Source organism: Myotis yumanensis, unplaced genomic scaffold, assembly GCF_028538775.1.
Source record: "Myotis yumanensis isolate MYYU_CA2020_CCGP unplaced genomic scaffold, mMyoYum1.0.hap1 SCAF_8, whole genome shotgun sequence".
NCBI lineage: Eukaryota > Metazoa > Chordata > Mammalia > Chiroptera > Vespertilionidae > Myotis > Myotis yumanensis.
The window spans coordinates 9,164,622-9,182,751 of record NW_027223759.1 but is presented as its reverse complement, the minus strand read 5'-3'; the positions used below and the strand labels follow the sequence as shown (position 1 = coordinate 9,182,751).

The 18,130-nt window shown below is 43.8% G+C and overlaps 1 protein-coding gene across 2 annotated transcripts; it reads left to right on the top strand.

Annotated features, from left to right (window-relative positions):
* Positions 1-3,058: 3,058 nt before the first annotated feature.
* Positions 3,059-9,930, top strand: CLK1 (CDC like kinase 1). Of its 2 annotated transcripts, XM_070421796.1 has the most exons (13): positions 3,059-3,162; positions 4,187-4,347; positions 4,552-4,780; positions 5,800-5,890; positions 6,289-6,355; positions 7,202-7,318; positions 7,412-7,578; positions 7,792-7,886; positions 7,975-8,104; positions 8,515-8,597; positions 9,020-9,099; positions 9,362-9,452; positions 9,563-9,930. In XM_070421796.1, the coding sequence occupies exons 2-13, from the start codon at positions 4,187-4,189 to the stop codon at positions 9,704-9,706; spliced, it is 1,455 nt and encodes a 484-aa protein (XP_070277897.1). In that variant the 5' UTR covers positions 3,059-3,162; the 3' UTR covers positions 9,707-9,930. The 2 variants fall into 2 exon arrangements, with proteins under 2 accessions (XP_070277897.1, XP_070277899.1); XM_070421798.1 differs by lacking the exons at positions 3,059-3,162; positions 4,187-4,347; positions 5,800-5,890 and having other exon boundaries at positions 4,744-4,780.
* Positions 9,931-18,130: the final 8,200 nt, after the last annotated feature.

Genomic DNA, 18,130 nt, shown 5'->3' with positions numbered 1-18,130 from the left:
TAAAACTAAGCATTTTTTGGTTTGTATTATTTTTGCAGATGGCTGATGAAATGTTTTGGTTCTTTATTTATTTTATTTTATTTTTTAATATATTTTATTGATTTTTTACAGAGAGAAAGGGAGAGAGATAGAGAGTTAGAAACATCGATGAGAGAGAAACATCGATCAGCTGCCTCTTGCACATCTCCCACTGGGGATGTGCCCGCAACCCAGGTACATGCCCTTGACTGGAATCTAACCTGGGACCTTTCAGTCCGCAGGCCGACGTTCTATCCACTGAGCCAAACCGGTTTCGGCTGGTTCTTTCTTAATTACAGTTTGGGAGTTAAGCTTGTAGCTGTCCTCTGGTTACCATCTATACCTTCCACTAAACTGAGGCACCAATTATACTAATGTTCTCACATTTTTGTTTCAGCCTTTTAACCATTTAGGTTTCTAGAATTAGTATGAAAGGCCCTTTTTGGCCAGAGTTTGTTTTACACTTCTTATTCCTGATCTCTTTTTCTCCAAACATGTCATTGAATTTTTGTCATCACTTTTAAGAGGCTTTTACTCATTGTCAGGATGTTTTGGTACTCACTGGCATTCCCTCAATTTTTATTTTAAACGCTGCCATTTTTTAAAGTAGTGCCACTATGGTCACTTTTGGGGTCCTTCTTATAAAGTCAGCTCAGTTATAGCCGAATAGGTAGGGCGGTATCCTGGCTGCCCACCTTGAGGGCAAGATCCAGAATAATGACTTCTGTCCACTCCCACTGAGTTCCGTTTCACACTGATCACGTTAGCGTTTGAGGGACGGATGTTCCATGTATTACACTACAAAGACAACTATAATATTCTTCAACACTCGCCCCTTCTGAGGGAGGTCTCTTGCCCCCATGGCTGCTTCCCGCTTCCCACGCCCAGCTCAGATCGGGACCCAGGTAAAGACAGAGACTGGCTGACAGCAGCTGCCCTCTCACTGCAACAGGACTTGTTTTCCATTTCTACCTTGGACCACAGGGAAAGGGGCAGCTGAAGGAAAGGGCTGTGTCAGGATGCTGCCTTCTCTTTCTTCTTTTTTCTAAACACTTCCATGCCTTGTAGTTCTTTTGCTTTCTTTTCTTTTTCTCTCTACTACCCTCCATCCTCCATAACAGCTGACCCAGAGGACACAGCTTACTCCTCCTTGGACACCGACACCACCATCAAGCACGGCCCTGATGGACCTTTTGATGCAGCCCTTCAACTCGCTGACACTTCGGGAAGCCCGTCGCCAGTGACGCCGCCTGCTAGCCAGACCAACAAAGACAATCAAACCAACAACTTGAGGACAGCTGAAATCTCTTGACTGAAGAGGCCGGCAACCTCCTAAGGAACGGGGCTCCTTGTGCGCTTCATCCACTATGTTTATAGCTATGCTTATTGTCATTGCTTGCCAGTCTTCTTCCGAGTCTTAAACAGCCCAATCTGAGAGGTGGCCACTGATTTGCATGCGTTATCATTTAAAAAATAAAAAAGGGGGAATTTGCCAGAAGCTGGTCCATCCTTGCTGCTTGACACAGTCGCTGCAGGAAAGAAACATCTGCACAGCATATGTTTCAAGGGACCTGGCATATATAGCATATTGTTCTTAATATGTTTGCTCTCCTTAGCACCATGTGTTTTAACCAAGGTCACCTCTCTGAGAAAGGTTGTTTCCCAGGTGGGGATTTTTCCCTGAGGTTAAGGAGGGGATACAACCCCTTAATTAAGTGCCAGGCGGGTAGTTAATCACTTTAACTACAAACAATCACGCTTAAGCTACATAATCTTTACTCCCTGGAATGGAGATAAGAAACGCCCTAACCTTTGCAATAGAAATTGACAGGATTAAAATCGACTGGTATAAATACAGATGTAACAAGACAATAAACATCAGATCCTAACCAGAACTTGGCTGGAGATCCTGACCAGAACCTGGCTGGAGAACCTAGACAGAACTTGGCTAGGCTGCTGATCAACTGAACGCTGTCTCCGTGTCATTCCTTCTTCGCCGACTCTGCCACACCTTTGGGGACCCCTGGACCTCTTGGGGTTGGACCCCAACAGCTGACCAACCAAAATTCTCTTTAAAAGGAGAGGAATATCTAAATCAGAGGTTGGTGAGACAGACTGCCCATCTGTTCTTGTAAATAACGCCTTCTTGGAACGCAGTCCCATTCCGTCATGTATTGTCTGGCTGGTTTGTGCTACAACAGCAATGCCGCTTGGTAGTGACAGAGACCATGTCTGGCCCTTTAGGGAAATTGCCAGCCTTGACCTGGACTGAGAGATGAGAGATCCAGGTGTGTGTGGGGTTCGGGGGGAGGGGGGTGCACTGGCACCTCTGGCTTGTAGGTGACCCTGTTCCGTCTTCACGTGGACTTTCTGTGTGTGCCTGTGTCCACTCTATGATAATAAAAGCGTAATATGCTAATTAGACCTGATGTCCAGGAGGACGACCTTCTGGATGAAGCCAGGGCTGAGGGAAGCCTGTGTCTCCAGTGCCAGAGTTAAGCCAGCAGCCGGGGGAAGGCCTACTCTTGCACGAATTTTGTGCATTGGGCCTCTAGTCTCTTTATCAGGAAAGACACCAGTCCCATTGGATTAGGTCCCACCCTAGCGACCTCATTGAACCGTAACTGCCTCTGTAAAGGTCCTGTTTACAGTCACCTGTGAGATAGTGGCTGATATTAGTAAAATTATTAATTGGGAACACACTCCCCAAACACTCAGCCCACACATAACGTGCGCTAAAGAACACACTTTTCCTCGTCTCCAGGTTCACAAATACAATCTTCAGTGAGCACAGACGAGACTGTTCTAACACTTTCAGTGCTTCCCCATTGTCCAACTCTGACCCTGGCCAACATGGCCGCCGTCGCAGCTTCCCCGTCACCTTCAGTACAGCCTCTCGCCCCCCGGCGCCTGCGCACACGGGGCCACGCGCCCGGCCTCCCCTTCTGCGCATGCGCCCCTGCACCCCGCGCACGCCCCGCCCGGGGGCGGAGCCTCGCTGCAGCGTCACCGGTGTTTTTCAGAAGAGCCCTGACGCAGCGGCTGTCAGCTCCATTTTGCGGTCGGAGCCCGTCCAGCCTGCAGGGCCTTCTCCGCTGTCGCGTTAGCTTTGTCTCCTTCGGCTTCGACTCTCTGGCCAGGACGGTAAGCGCGGGGGGAGGCGGGCTGGTGTCAGGGCCCCGTGTCTGCGCCCCGCAAGCGCCCGGTGATGCCGCCCTACCCGGGCCCGTAGGACGCCGCCCGCGGTCTCCTGCACGGCGAGCCCTTTCCCTCGCCCCATCCGGCTCTGTCCAGCCTGTCGCCGCGAGTTTCTGCTGCAACCTCGACGCCCCAGACGCTGGCGGAGGAGAGTGACCGTGTTTGCGCGGCGGGGGTGGGGCGGGCCGCGCCCGGGCGCCATCTTGTCTGCAGCGGCCGCCGCCGCCCGCGCTGTAAGATGGCGGCGGCGGGGCGCCCGTCGCGGCCGGTGTTTACCGTGGTTCCTTGTCAATGACGCTTCTGTGAGGAACTGTGCCGACAAAGACGGAAGGCGCGGCCCGGGTACAAGGCGCTATCCCTTCACGTCCAGTCGCTTCTCGCAGGACTGGAATGCCCCCTCGGGGTGGTCTGCGATCCCGAGGAGAGAAACGATAGAGTATTTGCAGGCGTGTGTGGTCGGGCATCTTGTGTGTGGAATGTCTGCGCCCCACTCGGGGCCGTTTGAGCGCGGAGACGGGGGGAGTCAAGTGAGGGCTTTTCGTTGGAAACATTGACGGGAGGAAGATGGCGTCCCCCTCCTCACCCGGTGGTGTGAGAGGGCCCTGAGGAGACGCTGGATGCAGGGCGTGCTGGGGAGTGGCGCTCAGCGACGGGATCGTGTCGTGTCGCTTTTAATGCCATCGCTGGCTGAAGGCCTGGCCAGTTCGGTCGCTTTACCTCCTTTACAGGAGTTTTCGACAATAAATGATTCTGTCTCGAGAACTTGGACGGTTGCGGGTGAGTCGGAGGCTAGTGTTGGAGGCACGTTCGGAGGGGAGAATTGCTGCCTGTGAACTTGGGTTAAGTCTCCGCTGCAGGAATCGATCCGCAGGGTCACGGCCAGAGCGGGTTTGCAGAGGAGGGTTTTACCAAACGGTTCATGGCTGACGCGCGGCGGCCTGTAAAGCTGGGGAACTTGTGTTTTCCGCAGATGAGGCACTCGAAGAGAAGTTACTGCGCCGATTGGGACGAGAAGGACTGGGAGTCCGCCAAGTGGAGGAGCAGCAGCAGCCGCAAGAGGGCGCGGCGGTCCCCCAGCAGCGCCCGCGAGAGCAAGCGCTGCCAGTACGACCCCCCGAAAACCTCGGACAGGTGAGCAGGGGGCGCGCGGACTGGGGGCGCCGCCTCCTGTGTGCGGTGTGGCCTGTGCTGCCTGTGAAACTGTGTGTGTGTGTGTCTTGGTTGGTGGGAGAAAACAAAATCTTAGGGTATTTATTGTCTTAGATTTACTGAGAAGTTGAGGATACTCGGTATTAGCCTGAAGCACTGAGGAAGTGTTTGTTTTTGTTTTTCTAGTCATTATTTGGAAAGCAGGTCCCTAAATGAGAGAGATTATTATAGCCGGCGCTACGTTGATGAATATAGAAATGACTACAGTCAAGGGTGTGAGCCCGGGCATCGCCACAGGGACCACGAAGGCAGATACCAGAACCACAGCAGCAAGTCCTCTGGCCGGAGCGGACGGAGTAGCTATAAAAGCAAGCACCGGACTCACCACAGCACCACCCATCACCGATCACACGCGGTAGGAGCGCTTTTAAAACGTTTGGAGATTTTATTTCCCCTTGGAACAAGAAACTTTAATTTGTGTTTGACCATTTGAGAAAGTTCTGTTTAAGATGAAGTTATCTCAATTTTAACTTTCAGGATCCTTTCTATTTGTGCATTGGATAGGAAATGCCCCAAGTACAGTATATATTTAGTTACTTAATAGGTTTTGTTACTAGTTGGCAACTGTCATTTCCGTGAAATAGTGGAGGAGATTTAATTTAGGTTAGTTTATTGCAATGATAGCAGTATAGTCTGACAGATTTTTCATGGTACTTCAAGAAATCTGATTTTTGATAAATTGAAGCCTTACCACAAAAGTAGACTAGGCCTTTTATATTTGAATGATGAGGATTAGATGTAACTTTGTTCTAGCAATGCATTCTCTCTAAATTTTTTTTTTTTTCACTAAGCCCACCATTTAACAGATTTGAACATTATGGAATGTGTATTAATTTGGAGATCAGCTCAGATGGCGTTTAAAGTGTCATGGTGTTATTCGTGTATACCAAAAAAAATTTTTTCTTCCCCAAATTGGGACTTCAGTTTTATTTGCTATCTTAATATTTTGTTTTCTTAGATTAGTTAGGAAATCTTAATTTGGCCACAGTCTACTTTGACAAGTAAATATTACATCCTATGATTTTGCAACAGTAAATTGGGACACTAGAAACTTAAAATTATGTTTCAGTGAATGCTACAACTAAGCATTTTTTTAAAGAAAACAATTGTGTTATGTTTTGTTGCCTTGCCACTTTGAGTATCTTATCTGAAAATCTGTTCCTTGCCATGTTTTTCTCCTGTTAACATAAACTATGTGCCCTGTGAATTTCTGGGGACTGAATTTGAAATTGCTCCTGCCAACCGTTTGTGGCCTGGCGTGTATCTGAATGCCTGAATATCTCCCCGCTGAATGAATTTCGTATTCTGCCCTGAATTCACTCGGGTATATTGATTGGCTGGATGATCTTGGTGCCGCCCACTTGACGTTTCCAGAAGAGTCACCGAAGGAAAAGATCCAGGAGTGTAGAGGATGATGAGGAGGGTCACCTGATCTGTCAGAGTGGAGACGTACTAAGTGCAAGATGTATAGAATATTTTTCAACACTTATTAACTTTTCAGATAACATATCTATATATAGATTAAGATTTCAGGGATTTGGAAATCTTTTCTCTCTTTCTGTTTTTTTGTTTTGTTTGTTTTTTTTCCCTTTCTTTTGGTGGTGGGGGGGATTGTATTTTTGCTTTCTTTAGAAATTTAATGTTTGTTATGTAGAACTTCCAAAACAGTAAATCAAGTTAAATGAAATTAGCTTTAAGACTGAAATTAGACATAAAAATAGTTACATGTTTTTTGACAGTGTTGACCAATAAAATAGTGATAAGGGAATTTAGCATCAACTAGAATAATCTGCATTTATAGCATTATGATAAGCAAAATGTTTTCACTTCTTGATTTGACTGAGATTTATTTTTCTCTTTTAGATGAAATTGTTGATACTTTAGGTGAAGGAGCTTTTGGAAAAGTCGTGGAGTGCATTGATCATAAAGTGTAAGTTTCCTATCCTGGCATTGTACTTGTAGTGATCGGTATAGAAAATATATTTAGCCTTGGGCAGTGTTGCTCAGTTGGTTGAGCATCAGCCCATGTACCAAGAGGTCACAGATTCAATTCCCAGTCAGGGCACATGCCCAGGTTTTGGGCTTGATCCCCAGTAGGGGGGCATGCAGGATGCAGCTGATTCAACATACCTTTTAAAAGAAAACATATAGCTTTAGAATATGGTCTGACCATTAGTTAGATACATCTTTACCCTTTACCTTGGGTTTTTTACTTGTCTGTAGGAAACTCCCAGTAAAAGATACTAGCTGTTTTTATTTTTATATATCTTTTTATTTATTTTTAAAATATATATTTGTTGATTTCAGAGAGGAAAGGGGAGAGAGTTAGAAACATCAATGATGAGAGAATCATCGATCGGCTGCCTCCTGTACGCCCCCTACTGGGATCGAGCCCACAACCCAGGCATGTGCCCTTGACCAGAACCAAACCTGGGACCCTTCAGTCCGTAGGTTGACGCTCTTATCCACTGAGCCAAACCAGCTAGAGCTGTTTTTATTTTTAAGTAGTAGTAATTAATAGTATATGCAGCTTGTAATTTCAGTTTTAACCTGAGAACAGATTTTATTTAAGGAAAACAGTATTTTCTTGTCTCAGGAGGCCCAACTGTGGCCATCTGTTTTTTAAAGGTCATTCTAGTTGCTTACATTAAGTTGCAATTAAAAGATAATACATATAATCAAAGTAGAAGTGTGTACAGTTTGAAGAGAGTGATAGAAAAATGCATTAAAATATCTTGATTTTTCTTTATTTATAACTTGGATTTTTTTCTAACAGGGGAGGTAGACATGTAGCAGTAAAAATAGTTAAAAATGTGGATAGATACTGTGAAGCTGCCCGCTCAGAAATACAAGTGCTGGAACACTTAAATACAACAGACCCCAATAGTACATTGTAAGTATCAAAATAGAACTTAGAAAATGGCTCTAGCTAGATTTTAAGACGATTATAAGAACCTGTACTAAGTTATTTTTCATGTATTTGTAGCCGCTGTGTCCAGATGTTGGAATGGTTTGAGCATCGTGGTCACATTTGCATTGTATTTGAATTACTAGGACTTAGTACTTATGATTTTATTAAGGAGAATGGTTTTCTGCCATTTCGACTGGATCATATCAGGAAGATGGCATATCAGATATGCAAGTCTGTGAATTGTAAGTACTTTTTATGAAATGTTAGTTGTTGGTGTGCTAATTTTTTAAGGAGGGTAGTGGGTTTCAGTCCCGGGTGGTTGTCTAGCAGACTAATTGAATGTTGGCCACTTCTTCAGGCTTGTGGCAAAGACATCAGAGAGGTGTGTTTTTTGTTGGTAGGGACTTTGGGTTTTGATTTGTAGAGTACAGCTACTCTTTATGTTTCATTCTCAGTTCTGCACAGTAATAAGTTGACTCATACCGACTTAAAGCCTGAAAACATTTTATTTGTGCAGTCTGACTACACAGAGGCATATAATCCCAAAATGGTAAGTCTTTCATGTATTAACTTCATAGTTCTAAATGAATGTTTAATGTCTTCTTAATACCTTCTTAACCATCATTTATGGTTTTTAGAAACGTGATGAACGTACCTTAATAAATCCAGATATTAAAGTTGTAGACTTTGGAAGTGCAACATATGATGATGAACATCACAGTACATTGGTATCTACCAGACATTATAGGGCTCCTGAAGTTATTTTAGGTAAGTATTTAATTGTGCTTTGGGAACCTTTATCTTACTGAAGCTGATTTTAAATTTTACTTATAGTTTGAAAACATAATCATTTAATTCCTGTTATGTCCCAGATACTTCGCATGTACAGTCTTTATGTGGCATAGTGTGCCCATTTTACAGGTTAAGAAATTGAGGCTCAGAAGAAAAAAAAAATTCCCCTCTCTCCCCAATCACTAGCCTCAAGAGCCTGACTTAAGGCTTGAAACTAGTATCTCCAGAATCCTAACTCTTACATACTGTCCTATTATATTTAATCTTGGACTAAGTGATTGCTTTAGGATCTTTTCTATCTCAAACATCAACTTATGCACATTTAAAAAAACGTTTTTAAGAAACATTGAGGATTTTCCCCACTAACAGTTTGCTTTATCTTACAGCCTTAGGATGGTCCCAACCATGTGATGTCTGGAGTATAGGATGTATTCTTATTGAATATTACCTTGGCTTTACAGTGTTTCCAGTAAGTGCTTTCTTTGTATACGTGCCTGTTTATATGAATGAACACTAACTCATAATATATTTCCGTAGCTGTACCCCGCACCCTATCATAGACTATTAGTTGTAGATAAATATAAAGAAATAAAAATTACGGTATTGTGATTCTGTTGGGCATTTCATAATTTATGATTTTATTTAAAATATTTTTTAATCCATTAAATAAACTTGCTGAATTAGAGGAATCTTTGGTGATCTGTAAGGCTTATGTTTTTTGGGGGTTTTTTTTTTTTAGCTGTAACTTGCTAAAAGTAGGCCTTTGTCAGTGATCACATCCTTCCTTGTGTCTAAACCATGTAGGGACTAGAAATGTAGCAGCTATGTTAAATGAGAACAAAGCATAATGTGCAAATTCAGGTAGTTAACAAGTTTTCTTTATTATTTTAGACACATGATAGTAAGGAGCACCTAGCAATGATGGAAAGGATTCTTGGACCTTTACCAAAACATATGATACAGAAAACCAGGTATGTTTTGAGAGTAGATGCCTTCCTTAATACCAGTTGGTCACCTGTCCTGATTAGAACTATAAAACAGTAATGCTTTTTCACTTAAGTAGCTGATGATTATTTTGCGGGAAGCCAGTAACGATCTCACTAGGCTGTCTTTTGAAATCTGGAAAATACTAGTCTGATCTATAAACACATAATAAATGATTAAACCAATCACTATTAGTAGATGTTTAAATTTTCATTGTCAACATAAACATGGATATTGACTTACTCTTAGGAAACGTAAATATTTCCATCATGATCGATTGGACTGGGATGAACACAGTTCTGCTGGCAGATATGTTTCAAGGCGTTGTAAACCTCTAAAGGTAAGCCTGGGTCGTTGCTTAAATGATCCTTGAGTTTTCCCTTTTTATGGTGGAGAAAAAAAGTACAAGTGGTAGTAGAAAAAGCTGTTGACTGTTTCTTTTCCTTTTAGGAATTTATGCTTTCTCAGGATGCTGAACATGAGCTTCTCTTTGACCTCATTCAGAAAATGTTGGAGTATGAGCCAACTAAAAGGATTACTCTCAAAGAAGCCTTAAAACATCCTTTCTTTCATCCCTTAAAAAAAACTACATAGATCTCTAATTGTACAGCGAAAGAAGAGATTTTATAGACTGTATCAGTCTAATTAAGTTATTTTGTACAGCTTTTGTAAATTTCTTAAACTTTTATATTGCCTTGTTTATTTTGTTTGGATAGTTTGATTTGTTAAGTCCATAGCTAAGTAATGAACATCTTTTTCAATGATTTCTGTATAAAATGATCTATTCAGAATAAATTTTTTTGTGTTTATGAAGTTTATATGAATCTGGACAATTTGGTTTTTACCACCATTTTGTTTCTTGTCACTTTTTTTTTTTCTTCATGCTCCCCTTTTTTAAAATTAAATCTTTATTGTTCAGATTACCTTTGTTCCTCTTTTTCCCCCCTCCCCATAACTCCCCTCCTCCCAGTTCCCGCCCCACCATCCACCCTCACTCACCACCCACTGTCCTCATCCATAGGTGCACGATTTTTGTCCAGTCTCTTCCCGCATCTCCCACTCCCCTTTCCCCCCAAGAATAGTCAGTCCATTCCCTTTCTATGTCCCTGATTCATTATAATCACCAGTTCATTCTGTACATCAGATTATTTATTCACTTGATTCTTAGATTCACTTGTTGATAGATGCATGTTTGTTGTTCATAATTTGTATCTTTATCTTTTTCTTCTTCCTCAAAGGATACCTTTCAGCATTTCGTCTATTACTGGTTTAGTGGTGATGAACTCCTTTAGCTTTTCCTTATCTGTGAAGCTCTTTATCTGACCTTCAATTCTGAATGATAGCTTTGCTGGATAAAGTAATCTTGGTTGTAGGTTCTTGGTATTCAGCACTTTGAATATTTCTTGCCATTCCCTTCTGGCCTGCAAAGTTTCTGTTGAGAAATCAGCTGACAGTCGTATGGGTATTCCCTTGTAGGTAATTGAGTCTCTTTCTCTTGCTGCTTTTAAGATTCTCTCTTTGTCTTTTGCTCTTGGCATTTTGATTATGATGTGTCTTGGTGTGGTCCTCTTTGGATTCCTTTTGTTTGGGGTTCTCTGCGCTTCTTGGACCTGTAAGTCCATTTCTTTCACCAGGTGGGGGAAGTTTTCTGTCATTATTTCTTCAAATAGGTTTTCAATATCTTCTGGTACCCCTATAATTCTGATGTTGGTGCGTTTGAAACTGTCCCAGAGGCTCCTTACACTATCTTCGTATTTTCGGATTCTTTTTCATTTTGCTTTTCCGGTTGGGTGTTTTTTGCTTCTTCGAATTTCAAATCTTTGACTTGATTCTTGCACTCCTCTGGTCTGCTATTGGGTGTCTGTATAATATTCTTTATTTCAGTCAGTGTATGCTTAATTTCTAGTTGGTTCTTTATCACAGCATCAAGGGTCTCATTAGACTTCGTGAGGCTCTCATCAAGTTTATTGGCAGCTTCTAGCACATTATTGCAAGCCCTCAAAATTGCGTTTTTTAGCTCTATATCCTCCATTTCTGTCATGTTTTTTTGTCTCCGCATTTTTTATCCTTTCTTGGTGCACCCCCTAGTGGTTTTTGTGCGCAGTCTTGTTCTAGTTAAGCCTTGATTGTTGTTGTTAATACTAGAGGGATTTGACCACCAGGCCAACTGGCTGTGAGAATCACCTATATCTGCAGTGGGAAAACAACTGTCCTCTGGAGAGGTGCTAACCTAGCCTTTGCCTGAGGCTATCCGGCAAATGGCTCTGTGCAGGGCTTGGGTAGGGCGGGTAGCAGGGGATGAACAGGGCGGGCGGAGGGAGCAGTTATGGCTGCTCTCAGTCCTGTTCCCAGAGGCTCTGCTTCTCAGAACCCCAGCAACCGCTGCAAACCATGGAGAGAAAGCTGCCGTCATGTTCCAACTGATACCAGACAATCCCGCCTCTCCCGTTTGAGTCTGAGTCCCTAGAAACTCGCCCGGATCTGGAGCTCAGAGTCTGAGACTCCCTCCTGATTGAAAACGACAACTGCGCCCTCAGCCACCAGCCCGCTTTGCGCACGCACCTTTGTATTTTCCACACTGCGCCTCCTCTGAGCCTCGGTATGGTGTTCTCTTTCCTTCTAGTTGAAGAGTCTCTCCTCAGCCAGCCTTCCTGTGGTTCTGGGTGATGTCCGTTCCATCTTTAGTTGTATTTTTGAAGTGGTTTGCAGCAGCAATCTTCGGTGTTTAGCTATGCCGCCATCTTGGTCTCTCCCCTCTGTTTCTTGTCACTTTAAAGAATGGACATGTTTCTTCTATTAGGAGGTTTCCTTCAGTATTGGAAATATTTAGCTTTGTTTTTATTTTAGTGAATGCCAGCATTGGGACTTACACCTTTTCTAAATCAAATTACATGGGGTGTTGAACACATTATATAATATAGATGCTGTATTATAGAATTATATAATTTTCTTAACCAAGATCATCCCCATAAGTTCAATAAAAAAGTAAAAATAATTACAGGAGCCGAAACCGGTTTGGCTCAGTGGATAGAGCGTTGGCCTGCGGACTGAAGGGTCCCAGGTTCGATTCCGGTCAAGGGCATGTACCTGGGTTGCAGGCACGTCCCCAGTAAGGGATGTGCAGGAGGCAGCTGATCGATGTTTCTCTCTCATCGATGTTTCTAGCTCTCTATCTCTCTCCCTTCCTCTCTGTGGAAAATCAATAAAATATATTTAAAAAAAATAATAATAATTACAGGATATAAAGATCTAAAGATAAGCCAAGAAGAATTTGTTCTCCCTTATATTCCTGTTCAGATTTAATATTGCTGCTTTCCTGTCTACCCCTGAATGGGATTTTGCAAATGGTTTAAGGTCATGTGCTCCTTCAGGACATAACAGAAGTTTCCAGATCCTTTACAGCCAAGTCTGAATTATCAGGTCACTATAGTAAGTCAGATTTTTGTCTGTTATCACCATCCATCACCAGAGGGTTTATTTGCTGTAATAGATGAGCCTATGTTGACATAATCACCCAAAGCCTACCTTCTTGGCTTATTTTTGCTGTTGTTCCATTATATTTGTTTAGGTAGTTCTGCTTGCAGATAGGTTTCAAGGCACTGTAATGTGTGGTGATGCATCCGTCATAGAACACAGTATGTTCACTGCTGTAAAAATATGCTGTTCATCCCTCCCTCCAGCCCTCAACTTGCAATAACTAATCTTTTTTACTGTTGTCTAGTTTTGCCTTTTCCAAAATGTCATGAAGTTGGAATCACAAAGTACATAGCCTTTTCAGACGGGCTTTCACTTAAAGCGTTTTTCAACCAGTGTGCATGTGGCAAGAATTTTTAAAACATGCAATACCTGCCTGGCTGTTGTGCCTCTGCTTGAGCTTTGACTTCTGAACCAGGAGATCACAGTTTAATTCCCAGTCACATGCCCAGGTTGTAGGCTCGATCCCTAGTAAGAGGGTGGGTGTGCAGAGGAAGTAGCCAATCAGTGATTCTCATCAATAAAATAGCTATACAGCTATGAAGAGTTGAACTTTAAATGCCCATTTAAATCAGCAATTTTCAGCCCTTTTCATCTAATGGCACATATAAACTTTAGAGGTCTGGTGCACAGATTTGTGCACTGGTGGGGGCATGGCCTGCAGGTATCACCAGCTGTGGGAGCCCCACTGATCCTGCTTAGCCAAGTGGCTATGGACCCACCCTCTGAGTAGCTGCTGAATGAGGAAATTAGTCTGAGCTGATATTTTGGGGTAATGTCTTGGGTAAAGTCATGTTCTGTGTCCTGGGGGAACCTGGTGGAGAGCTTTGCACCCCAAAGCCACTTGGTGAATGTCCTTGATGTGTGATGCCAGGTTGGTGACACCATCGGGGATGTTCAGGGCAGCCGTGTTCCAGGATCCTCAGCCAGCAGGACAGAGTCCACAGTCACGTCCCCTCTTGCCATTCGCCTATGCCAGCTCCCTGCGCTCTTTCTAGAATGCACCTTAGAGGGCCTGCATCAGCTGGTGGGGTCAGGCCAGAGTCTGGATTGTCTCAGGTATTTGATAGCTGCAGAGACTTGGCCTCACCCTGGGCCTGCTAGTGCTGCTCCCACAACAGGAGCAGCTGCTCATCCCAGTCAGCCAAGCAGTGCTCCAACTGTGGGAGTGCACAGTGGGACCACCAGGGGGCAGCTCCTGCATTGAGCGTCTGCCTCCTGGTGGTCAGTGCACGTCATATTGACTGGTCGGTGATTCTGGTTGTTCCACCCTTCAGTTGCTGGGCTTTTATACATATACTAGGGGCCCAGTGCACGAAATTCGTGCACTACGGGGGTCCCTCAGCCCAGCCTGCCCCTTCTCACATACTGGCAGCCCTCAGGGGATGTCCTGCTGATGGCTTAGGCCTGCTCCCTGCTCCCGTTGGGGAGCGGGCCTAAGCCGCAGTCTGGCCTCCCTTTGTGGGAGGCGACCGGGCTGATCAGAGGAAGGCACCAGCCCCATCACTCCACTGCTGCAGCCACTGCAGCCACCATGGACTCCAGTCCCTTCATGAAAAAATGACAACTTTCTTTAGGCATTTTCAAGATGTGTCTTTCATAGGATATGACATTTCTTAGGATATGATATTTCTTAGCCCTTCCAGCAGCAGACCTTTGTTTTTTTTCTCCAGGCAGGAGTGAGGTGGAAAAACCCTACATCACCTTCTTGGATTCTTATTACCCAAGTTACTAAGAATATTTTACCAGTGGCATACAGAGAGCTTAGCCAATGAGCAGTCAGAAAAGGTGTTTCCTCTGTAGTTCACACTGATCCCTGGCTCGGCCCTTGCCCAGGCCTAAGGCCTCTTTCTGGGCATTAGGCCTGGGCAGGGGACCCCCAGCCCCTGGCAATTGCCAGCTCCGCCCCTTCCCAAGCCTCTGGCTGGGGCGTTAGCCCTGGGCAGGGGACCCCCAGCCCTGTGCGATCACCGGCTCCGTCCCTACCCAGGCCTCAGGCTTCTGGCCGGGGCGATCGCTGCTCCGCCTTCCCGGGTGGGGTCTGGCACTGCCCACCCCGCCTTCCCGGTCCCCGATCTGCAGCCCGGATTCCAAGGGCAGCATCTAGCACTGCCCGCCCCACCTGCAGTATGCAAATTTAAAGGCCATCTTTGTTGGGTTAATTTGCATAGTCTTTTGATTGCCTGGTGGGCGTAGCGAAGGTACGGTCAATTAGCATCTTTGTCTTTTATTAGTGTAGACTAGAGGCCCATTGCAGTAAGATTCCTGCAAGAATAGGGCTTCCTGGAGCTGGAGTGAAGCAGAGAAGGGAGCAAAGCCCACCGAGGCGGGCTTCGCTCCCTTCTCTGCCGCTTTGCTCCTTTCTGTAGCACTTCACTCCCTTCTATGCTGTCTGCAGTCTTCGCTCCATGCCTGTGTATGCAAATTAACCAACATCTTTGTTGGGTTATTTTGCATACTTGCTCTGATTAGCTGGTGGGCGGAACAGAGGGATGGTCAATTTACATGTTTCTCTTTTATTAGTATAGTTTACTAAAATTCTGTGGTACACACAAAAATATTTTTTGCTTATCTGAAAAAAGATATTTTGATTCATTCACACCAGAGGGCTATTGTGTGGGCTGTCAGTTTTTTACAATCTAAGGGAAAAGAGGTAACTGCCTGACTAGCCAGGTATTGCATGTTTTGTATTTGAATAGCACATCTCGCTTTCTCCTCCTTCAGATGTTTGCTAATTTCAGCAAGGCCTTCCTTGGCTATGACTACTTAAAATTGCCGCAATCCCTCTTGCCAACACTATGCCTGTGCCCCTTCGTTTTTTCTATAAGAACTTTTTATGCAACTCTGCTGCTCAGTAAATATTTGGTGGATGACTTTTTTGGAGCAGAGCTCTGAGGGAGAGATCCATATAGAAAACCCAGGTGCCGGAAGCCGGTCCATCCGTGCTGCTTGACACAGTCGCCGCAGGGAAGAAACATCTGCACAGCATATGTTTCAAGGGACCTGGGGTATATGGCATACTGTTCTTAATATGTTTGCTTCCCTTCTTAGCGCTATGTGTTTTAACCAAGGTCACCTCTCCAAGAAGGTTGTTTCCCCAGGTGGGGATTTTTCCCTGGAGTTAGGGATTAACAGGACTAAGGAAGGGAATAAATCAGTAAAACCCCTTAACTAAGTGCCAGACAGCTAGTTAATCATTTTAACTACGAACAATCACGGTTAAGCTACATAATCTTTATTTAGGATAATCTCTTTCAGTTACTTCCTTGTAGCTTAACAGAACAATAGAGTAGTGACCTTGGAATGGAGATAACAAACGCCCTAACCTTTGGAATAGAATGGATAGGATTAAAATCAAGTGGTATAAATACAGATGTAACTGGAGAATAAAGACAGAACCTAGCTAGAGAACCTGGCGGGAGAGCCTAGATAGAGAACCTCGCTGTGCTGATCAACTGAACACTGTCTCCGTGTCCTTTCTTCTTCGCCGACTCCATCCACACCTTTGGGAACCCCTGGACCTGCTGGGGCTGGACCTCAACACCCAGGAAAGACTTCACAGTTAGAGGGAGCAGTTAACTGCCCAAGGCAAAGTCAGTAATTCAACAGCAAGACCAGTGTGGTTGAAGTTGCATGGGTGTAGGAGACTATTAGATGAGGTTAGAGAGTGAGCCAGGGTCCAGATTATATAGGGTTTTGCAGATCATAGATTTTGTTTTGCATGAGATAGGAAGTTCCTAGAAGTTTCCACATGGTGGCAAGAATGGTTGCTTGCAGGCCCTGGTTCCAATAGAAAACCGCCTTTTTCCAGTCAGAGGATTCCTGGAAGTTAAGGTCTATCTTGGTTTTGCTTCAAAAGCCTCCAGGAGGCCCTAATCAGTTTGGCTCAGTGGATAGAGCATCGGCCTACAGACTGAAGGGTCCCAGATTCGATTCTGATCAAGGGCATATACCTTGGTTGCATGCACATCCCCAGTAGTGGGTGTGCAGGAGGCAGGTGATCGATGTTTCTCTCTATCCCTCTCCCTTCCTCTCTGTAAATCAATAAAATATATTTAAAAGGGGAAAAAAAGCCTCCAGGAGGTTGGAGGGAGCAGAGGCGACAGGGATAGACAAAATAAGATTGGCCATAAGGTAACAGTTGAAACTGGGTGATGGATCAATAAAGGTTCATTGTTTTTTGCAAAAAATTTTTTTAAAAGAGCTTTCCATTAATTGCGTCACATTGGCTAGAGAGGGTGTATTTCATGACATACTGTTATCCTTGCATGTAAAATTAGCTGGTACTGGTCCCCTGAACTAGGGTAGTGGTACTGGAGAAGTTATTTTGGAGTTTAGAATGGGCAGGACTTGACCTGTTACATGTGAAGGCTGAAAGGGAAGGGACCTGAAGCTCCTTGGAGGATAGATGGCATTACTATTCTATGAAGTGAAATATTGGCATTTTCTGAACATGTACATGTTTGGTTATGTGTTTGAAGTACATATGAGCCAACCAAGCAAAACTGGTCTGGAGAAAAAAATTTCTGGGCAGACCCTTTGATGGTACTACAGGATTTAGCTTTAACAAACTCAAGCACTTAAGAATTAGCATATAATTATCACCAATGCAACAATGAACAGGAAGTCTCATGAGATTTTATTCAATCTTAAGGATACAGACAAAAAGCGAATTTTCGTTAAAAGTAATATAGCAATATAATTACTGGCTTGGATGTCTACTCAAGGTTGTTCAGAATGCCAAGAACTACCTGGATTATCAGCTATCCAGTTTTCTCCGTTCAGACTTTTGCCATGCCAAGATCCAGTGCTCCTAACTATAATGAAAATGAGGTGTATTTACTGAGAAAATATTTTATTCTTAAGATGGCCAGAGAATGTAGAACATCTTTTTGAAATAGAGGTTTCAGTCTATAAATGGGGTTTCTTATTCCCCCAATAGGTTTACCTAAGTTAACTTTTAAGTCTTCAGGATTTCAGCTTTTAAAAAATGGTTTAATGCAATTTTCTTCTTTTTAAATGGTTATACTGACTGAAAATTCCCTGAAATGAATCAGCTCAATTATATTTTGAGAACTCTGTAGCATATATTCATTCTATACATTTTATGCAGAACTCCCAAAGCTGCACCAATACAATAAACATTCTAATAGCGGTTCATGGAGATACTTACTGGTCCCTCCAGATAAGTCTGCAAAGGATTCAGATTTTTTTAACCACTGTCTCCTCTAGAGCTAAAGAAGGTACCAAAAGCAGCTGATTTTTTTTGTTTCAGAGACAAACATCAATGAGATCATTGAGCCACTGATCGGCTGCCTTCTGCACACCCTGCATTGGGGCTGTGCCCTGATCTTGAATTAAGCCATAATTACCTGGCTTATAGATCTACACTCAACCACCAAGCTACATGACCCAGGCCTTAAAAGTTTTTAAAAAAAAATATTTTTATTGATTTCAGAGAGGAAGGATAGAAAAATCAATGAGAATCAGATAGGCTGCCTCCTGCATGCCCCCTACTAGGGATCGAGCCCACAACCCAGCATG